At 34.7% G+C, this 8,573-nt stretch overlaps 1 protein-coding gene across 1 annotated transcript in view; it reads left to right on the top strand.

The window, feature by feature from the left end:
• The window catches only part of LOC105205882, a 26,319-nt gene extending 17,746 nt beyond the window's left edge, over positions 1–8,573 (top strand). Inside the window, exons 3-4 of the mRNA XM_026141112.2 lie at positions 3,412–3,660; positions 8,302–8,573. Coding sequence (XP_025996897.1) covers positions 3,412–3,660; positions 8,302–8,416 — 364 coding nt within the window. The 3' untranslated portion in view covers positions 8,417–8,573. The remainder of the gene's footprint in view (positions 1–3,411; positions 3,661–8,301) is intronic.

The following is an 8,573-nucleotide window of genomic DNA, read 5'->3' as shown; positions in this document are numbered from 1 at the left end:
ATTCAGCACTTAAGACGCGGTGAGACCTACATAAGTCCCGTACATATATGGTCGGTAGTACGCAGTACTGTCGGCGGTGAAACAATCCAAAAATCCGGAGACGCGATCGGGCGGTAATCAAAAGGCGGAGCTTAACTAGTAATACAAACGCGCGGACGGACGTGACAATGAACTTCGGAAATCTATTTACATGCTCGGTGAACGCGATACGGAAATCTATCTACAGGCTATTTATATAGCGCACCTGCCGCGCGAGACGCGGTTTGCGGAACGGCGTTGGATTCTTTTCTTGGAACCCCGGCGGCCTTGTTATTGTGGCCGTGACACCAGTGTGAGACGCGGTGCGCGGTGTGGTAGGCGGGGCGTGGCGCGTACATAGATCTGTGCGTTGACTTCGGTTTTTCACGCGGCCCGTCGCGAGGCGGTTAATATCACGAGTGATCGGCGGAAGACACTCCCTCACGCCAAGTGCGCTTGGTGGAGGCACGGAACACCGTACCTCCGTACGTGAGGTGGCGTCGGACTCGGGAGGCTTAGCAGATGGAAGTCGCCTTTTCGTCACGTGCCTTGACAGAGCCCAAGTTTTTCTTGAGCTCGGTTTGGCGAGTCGGGAAGCGGAGTCGGGATCGAAGGCGGAATCGGTTGCGTGCTAAGTGACTTAGCGGAGACCGAGGCGCTCGATCTCAGTAGCAACCTAGAAGCTTCTAGTCGGCGGACCGGCCAGAAACGGACAAGGTGCCTGCCTCCGGCGAACGCTGCCTTATATACCCGAGAATCGCGAGGGGATGTGCGGCGTGTTACGACGGAGCGGTCCGGCAGCAGCATCCCCGCCACTCGATCTCGAGTCTCTCGCTTCGGGCCACGCGCGTAAAGCATGGCTGCGGACGGCGCGGGAACGAGAGTGCGTGCGCGCGGAGATGAGAGCGCGGGAGCGATCGCTCGTTCGCTCTGATGTCGTGTAATTTACTAAGCGCTATGCGCCGATAATTGCCGTCCGGCGGATGTTCGGCTGGACGGCTCGGACGGTTAGGCGGTCCGGTGGGGGAGGGGGGTCAGAAGGCGGTTCGTTACAATAGTACTTGCATTGCATTTGTCAAAAAAAAAATTTTTTTATTAAGCTATAGGCTGTCAAAAAAACGTAATTTTAAGGAAAAAACAGTGTATGTTTTTTGGGACATAACACTGAGAAATTGGGAAAATTTTTAAAAACCATTGACAGTATGTTAAAGCTAAAACTTCGAGCTTTAAAATACTTTTTTAATTTTTTGTCTACGATGATTTTTCACGAAGTACGGATATTATTTGTAAAAAAGGCAGGTTTAGCTTCAAAGTTGCGTAACTCGGTAAAAAAAAATCGTAGAAATCGTTAAATTTAAAAAAAAGCATTTTGTAGGTAAAATGTTGTAGTTTATGAAGTTTTTTTAAATTGTTCAAAAAAAATTCGTTTGTCAAGCTGCAAAGTGATAAAAATACGAAATTTTAAGGAACAAAACAAGATGTGTTTATTTACTGCATAAAACAAGGAAGTTAAAAGAACTTTAAAAATTTATCGATTTAGCGTTAAAGTTGAAACTTCAAGCTTCAAAATGCTTTTCTCATTTTTTATTTATGATGAATTTTTACCGAGTTAGAGCCATTTAAAAATAGCCTAATTTTTGGTATCTGAAAAATGGTTTTTTTTAAATTATATATATAATATATATATATACAGGGTGTCAGGTAACTACCGCCCGTGGTTTCGTGGATTGATAGATCAAGTAAAACTGAGTAGAAAAGTCCTGTACCATTTTTTAATATTTGCCATAGTTAACAAAAAAAAAAATTAATAAAGTCTGCGAATAAGCGCGTATCACCGCGCGCAAGGACCGCCCGCCGGTCGCCGAGACGCGGCTGTAGGCGCGGCGCTGTGCGGTGAGGAGGGAAAAGCAGTAGCTGTTTTGTGTTATTCGAATGTTATAAACATACTATTAATATTTCATTGTGTTTCGTGTATAATCTACAGAATATTTAATCATTCTTAATAAATATTAATAAAATATTCATAGAATATTTGTGTAGTATCTACACCATTTTATTAAAATATTCTTTGATATACCTCATAATTTTAACGATGTTCATTCAGAATTAAATATGATTCTGATTTAACTTCGCGAGATTATCTCAATTTTTAAACGTGCAACAAGTTTAATAAAACAATATAATATAAAATAACATAAGGAAGAGTGGGGTAAATCGGATCGTGTTAATACAATTAAGCAAATTTGCGTGCTATTTATAATGTAAAGTCCTTATAAAACCCCAAACATATGTGGCAGCAGTTTGAGTGTTCACTGTCATAACATTTAGAGTGTAGAATTCACAAATCAAACGTTTTGATCGTTTTTGCGGTTTATTGTAAAATTTGTTCTAAAATTCGAAAGAGCTCGTGTCCAAATCAGATTTTCACATCGGAATTGTAACCTGATCATAGCATTGATCATAGATATATAAGATAGACCCATCATTCACCCATTTCAATACGTCTAAAGGTAAGGTTGATAGAACGAAGTGAGAGCCAAAATACGGGGAATGTTGTCCTTTTCTGTCAATGATGCGCGCGCATCATGACAGAAACTCTTAGAAATAGAGATAACTAACTAGAGAATCAGACAAAAAAAGACTTCCCTGCATTTTGCCGCTCGCTCCGTTCTTTCAACTTAACATGTATTAGTTATTGCTGAGTCTATTTTATATGTTTATGGTATTGACGCTCTGTCAACCAGATCTGGTCCTAAAAATGTTAAATTCATAAAATATTGTGAGTCATCCGACTAAAAATAATTAAATTTTATTAATTTCAATTTTAAATGTGAAATAACGACATCGCAACATAACCAGGAAACAGTTATACAAACTGTCATTAATTTTTTTCTGAATAAAATTTTTACTTTTGACTGCTTAAGTTGCTCGTTTTTATTCAGTAAAAACTAATTTTTATTCACTAAAAAAAAAATACATTAGAATTTTTTAAAATTCTTTCTAAAGTCATTAAAATAGGAGTGTCCAATTTTGATCAGGACACTAGTCCAATTTGTGATTCCAAATTAGACGAGAAAAAGCGTTTTTACATTTTTCTTTTATTATAGTTAACACAGGTGAGAGATACATCAAAATGATCTAAAGCAAAAATAAAGAGAATTAAATTATCTTTTTAATGACACCTTCGGTTTTACGATTGGACTTTATTTGTGTTTTGAAGAGAATAAAAACTGCAAATAGGTTCGATTTACCTCACTTTCTTCTAATATAAGTATGTGTTTGACTATTATTCTATAAATATTCCAAGTCTGTTAAAACCGTAGTACATTCTTTGTATAAGTTAAACTATTGTTATACTAAAATTATTAATATAAAATATATCATTCCATGTAGGTATAAAACAGGTTCTGTTATTGATGTGAACGTTCGCCTCACCGCTAGTCATAGTGGTCACTTTGAATTCAGTCTTTGTCCACTAAAGACAGAAAAGGAATTAGAAACTGATGAGTGCTTCAATAAATATCCTCTGCCACTGGCTGATGGTAGTGGCTATAAATATCCCATTACCACCTACGGAGCTAAGGATCACGTAATCAAGCTGACTTTACCAAAGGATGTCACATGTAAACAATGCGTAATGAGGTTAGAATTGAAAACAAAATCTCACACAGAATTTTATTTAATTTTAATGTTATTAATTCTGATTTATAACCCTTTGAGGACCGAGAATCGAGCTAACGAAATTTATGACAAACTTCTAACTATTTTTAAGCTGAGTCAATTCTGACATCAAAATTTTAAAATTTAAATTAATATAGTAAATTAAATTTTAAAATATAAAATTGCCTAATTGTCATAAGTTAACTTTAACTGAATATAATAAATTTAAAAATAGTAATGTAGTAGCCTTTAATAAAAAAAGAACTTGCGTCACAAGGTTCATAATCAGTGTTTAAAAGTTGTATTTGCAAGCATCCATTCCCATCCGACTAGTATAAGCTTCAAATAAAATTAGAAATTTAATATTATTTACAATAAAAGCTAATCAAGTGCCTTCTTTTCATTTTAATAAGCTGTATTAATATATAAGAAATATATAGATATTGAAGATATATAGATAAATAAATCAAAACTTCCCGCAAATGGTGCTTATTTGAAACAAAACTCGACATTGTCAACGCAGTAAAAATTAAACTCGTGCAAAACTCAAAGGCCCGTAAACAATATTTGGTTGACAGATGTTGCCACTTCACGATACAGCAAAAATCAGCTATCGCCATCAACCATTTATAGCATCTAAAGCCATCTTTTGAAAACGGACTGAACTAAGTTGTACAACCAATATTTTTTATATGTGCTGAATTACACGTGAAATATCTCTTTGAAAAAAACCGATTATTTTCTTTTAAAGCAAATATTGTCAAAACAGAAAAAAACGTTGTTAATCGAGAGGGTTTCCGGATAGATGCCACGTGCGTGTTGGGCACTTTGCCGACGTAAAGTGCCCAACGTCGGCAAAGTGCCCAACACGCACGTGGCATCTATACGAAAACCCTCTCGGTTAACAATAGCAATGGCCACGAAAGCCTTAAGACTGGAAGAAAAAACGTTCTTACTGAAAGATAAATTTTGAAAAGAACTTTGTAATAGTGATTAACAAAATTTGTTAAATTTTTTTTTAATATTTCTCACATTATATTTTTTAAATTAAACGGTAAAACTTTGGAAAAGCTACATCACCCTTGACAACCTTGACCTTTATATATATATTATAAAAGCATGGATACTGAACTTTTCCTTATAAATTAATCGGCGGTCTCGTACAGTTTTCGAGACATACTTAGAGAAAAAAAACAGTTTTTCTTAATTATTTGAAAGAATATTTATTTTAAAAATGTGTTAAACAAAAAATGAAACTTGTGATAAGCTTTATAAATAAGGTTCTATGCATATTTTATCTAACTCCAATACTTTAGGAGTGATAATCAAAAAACCATTTTAAAAAAACTCTGACAAATTCAAATTTTTACATGTTATACAGAGAACGCGTGAGCGGGGGAGGGACTTTGCCCCTCCCCCTGCACCCCCTCCCCATATTTTTTCTAACTTAACCCACCCGGTGGAACCGGCTCAATCAGTCATCTAATGACGTGGTGAGTGCGGAAGAGGGTAGGCTATAATTTTAAGTCTAATATCGCAACATGATCAATTAGACATTCTTGGCCAAATTACAACTAAAATAGTATTAGGTTAGATTAGGTTAGAAAAAATACGGGGAAGAGGTGCAGGGGAACCTCCCCCGCCCGAGCATCTACATTTCAGACAAAAGTACTCAAAATAAAAGAAAAATTATTTTAAAACAGTTTTTCTACTATAACAACTACAGTATTGAAGTTGGGTAAAATATGTATATAATCTTTTTTATAGAGCTTATTACGAGCTTCATTTTTTGTTTGACACATATTTTTGTAAAATAAATATTTTCCGAGATACATGTAAAAGAATAAAAGCAAACCTTTTTTTTTAGTATTTTCAAGGTGAAATATGGCCGACCGCCAAATTTTAATAAGAAATTCGTTTTCAGAAGCCAAAAATACATAAGAAAAATGTAAGTTTATTTAATTTTCGGCTGGTATAACATTTCCAAGGTTTTACCAAAAGTAGTATAGCAGTTATTACAAAGAGCAATTTATTCTTTTTATAATTGACGCAATTTAAAAATTTCATGTATTTTTTTTTTAAATACATATAGATAGAATTATATTCAAATTATTTATTTTGAAGTAAATACTTGCGTTGGAATAAGATTTTTCAATAAAAAAACAAAAATGGTACCGCTTGAGTTTTGTAGAAAAAATTAAAGATTTAAGGGGTGCACACCACACACACACACACACACACGCACACGCACACGCACACGCACACGCACAAGCACACGCACACGCACACGCACGCGCACGCGCACGCGCACGCGCACGCGCACGCGCACGCGCACGCGCACGCGCACGCGCACGCACACACACACACACACACACACACACACACACACACATAGCGCCTTTTTTTACCTTTTTTCTAAAGGTAATTTTGTAATTGCTATTACGTGTTGCTTACAAAATAATTAGTATGTTAAATATTAAAGTAGTTGGTCCCGTTAGAGAACCTCTAGGAGAGAGAATCGCCAAGGGCGCTCACGTAACCGACTCTGTGATTGGCTAGCGGAAATGTGCAGATTTTGCATTTGCAACGTCAATGCGTTGACAGACTTCGTCGCGAGAAACCATCGGTGATTTCGCGTGATGCGTGCCGACCAATACATTGACGTCGCAATGCAAAATCTGCACATTTCCGCCAGCCAATCACAAAGTCACAAGACCCCCCTTGGCGATTCTCTCTCCTAGAGGTTCTCTAGGTTCCGTCTTAAAAATTGAAAAACATGATTCGTCAGACTAATATTTGGAAGTCTGTTATGTCGAACAGGACTACTGATCTTCAACTTGTCAAAATACACGACTGCTTGATGTGTAAATAAAGTATTTGTATATCATGGAATATGAATTACAGGATAGTATGAGTCTGTTAGTCAGTCATCTACATATTTTCAATAAATACCCATCATATTGAAAATAACTATTTGACATTCCAAATCTGTTCATAAATACTCAATCCAAATTATTACTTTAATACCTAACATTCCGATTATTTCGTAAACGATGCGTAGTAGCAATTTCTTTCCAAATATAATTTTGATTACAAATTAATTCTACTATGTAAATATGCAAAAACATTATAGGTAGTCATTTAAAAAAACCTACGTTAACCTTTATAATTCAAAAAGATCATGAGTAACACAAATTTTTTTATATGCATTTTGTAACCGACTGTAAAAACCATATAAATTTCTGTAATTAAACTTTCTTGTAACTTTAATTAGTTACAAGATATTTGCTCGGACATTTATAGATGGATACCCAATATACAGAGTGTCCCAGACCAATGTATACAGATTATTACGATGAGGTAGAAGGAATCGAGATAAATGGAAAAGTCTAACATTTTGCGATATTTGCAATAATTTTTGAATAATAAAATATTAAAGTCAGACGAATAAAAGCGCGCGGAGAGACAAGCGGTTGCTTGTTTGAGCCGTAGGACCACGAGCCTCGGCGCGATGCGGAGACATGAAGGAGCGGTACGGCCAAGCTATTCTTCTCCTTGCCGCGAGCCACTTACCGTCGCCTATAGTCGGGTCACGGTGGACGGTCCTATGGCTCAAGCAAGCCATCGCTTGTCTTTTCGCGTGCTCTTATTTGGCTGACTTTAATATTTTATTACTCAAAAATTATTGTAAGTATCGCAAAATGGTATTAGACGTTTTGATTAATTTCGATCCCGTCTACCTCACCTAATCTGTATACATTGGTCTCGGACACCCTACATATATTTTTTAATTTGTATTAAAATAATTTAATTGTGTCGAAAAATTGTAAAATTAAAAAAATATGTGCAGAAAATGTTTAAAAAAATTTTAACTTTTTCACTGTTATAAATTACTGTCCAATACATTGAACTCTTTTAAGCTTATTAAGAACTTATTAAGAACTTTTTCTATTTTTTTCAATGATAATATACTTTGAAAGAAAATAATTAATTAATTTCTAGGAAGAGTGTTCTACCACGTAACTTGCAATTTAGTATTTACAAAACATATAATACCTACTGTTTACTTTTTTCTATATTTTAACATATCCAAAGCTTATTAAAATCTGAAAGAAACATTTGGTTTTATTCTGTTGTTAATCAAAACTATTAAAAATATTTTTAAAACCAAGCTTTATAATAATTAAATTATGTTTTAAAGCTTTGTCCATTATATTTTACCTATCGTTTTTAATTTTTATTTTTATCCTCAGTTTGAATCAAACATTATTAAATTATTCCATAAATTGAGTTTCATAAAAATCAGATAAACAATTTACAAATTGAAGAGAAAATGCTTACATTTTTCTTTTCAATTTGTAAATTGTTTATCTGATTTTTATGAAACTCAATTTATGGAATAATTTAGTAATTGGAATAATTTAGTCTCTCTTAAGAGACTCCCAAAAGAAATCACGTCCGTCCACGAAGGGTTCAATAAAATATTAATGCATAATTATTATTAATTATAAAGATAAAGTGCTAAAAATTAAAGATGCAAAAAAATACAGATTTGTGCTGAAAAAGAATCTAATTTAAATCTAATAATAAAATAAATAATATCAGCATTGATTTTTATATTAGATGGCATTATCGTACCGGAAATACCTGGGGCACTTGTGAAGACGGAACCAAAGGCATGGGTTGTGGCCCTCAGGAAACATTTAGAAGCTGCGCTGATGTCTCCATTACGATTTAACTTGTCACTTCAAACTGGATCTATTAACTTTATGTTTTTTTGAACGTTTATTTTTTGAAAATTTTTTAATATAAAATTGATTCTTTTAGTTGCTGAAAAATCTCTCATATAATCTGGATTTGATTGAATAAATAAAGGAAACAGATGACATAAAGTA

Source organism: Solenopsis invicta, chromosome 13 (assembly GCF_016802725.1).
Source record: "Solenopsis invicta isolate M01_SB chromosome 13, UNIL_Sinv_3.0, whole genome shotgun sequence".
Taxonomy (NCBI): domain Eukaryota; kingdom Metazoa; phylum Arthropoda; class Insecta; order Hymenoptera; family Formicidae; genus Solenopsis; species Solenopsis invicta.
Note: the sequence above shows the minus strand (reverse complement) of the source record. Positions and strands in the feature narration are given on the sequence as shown.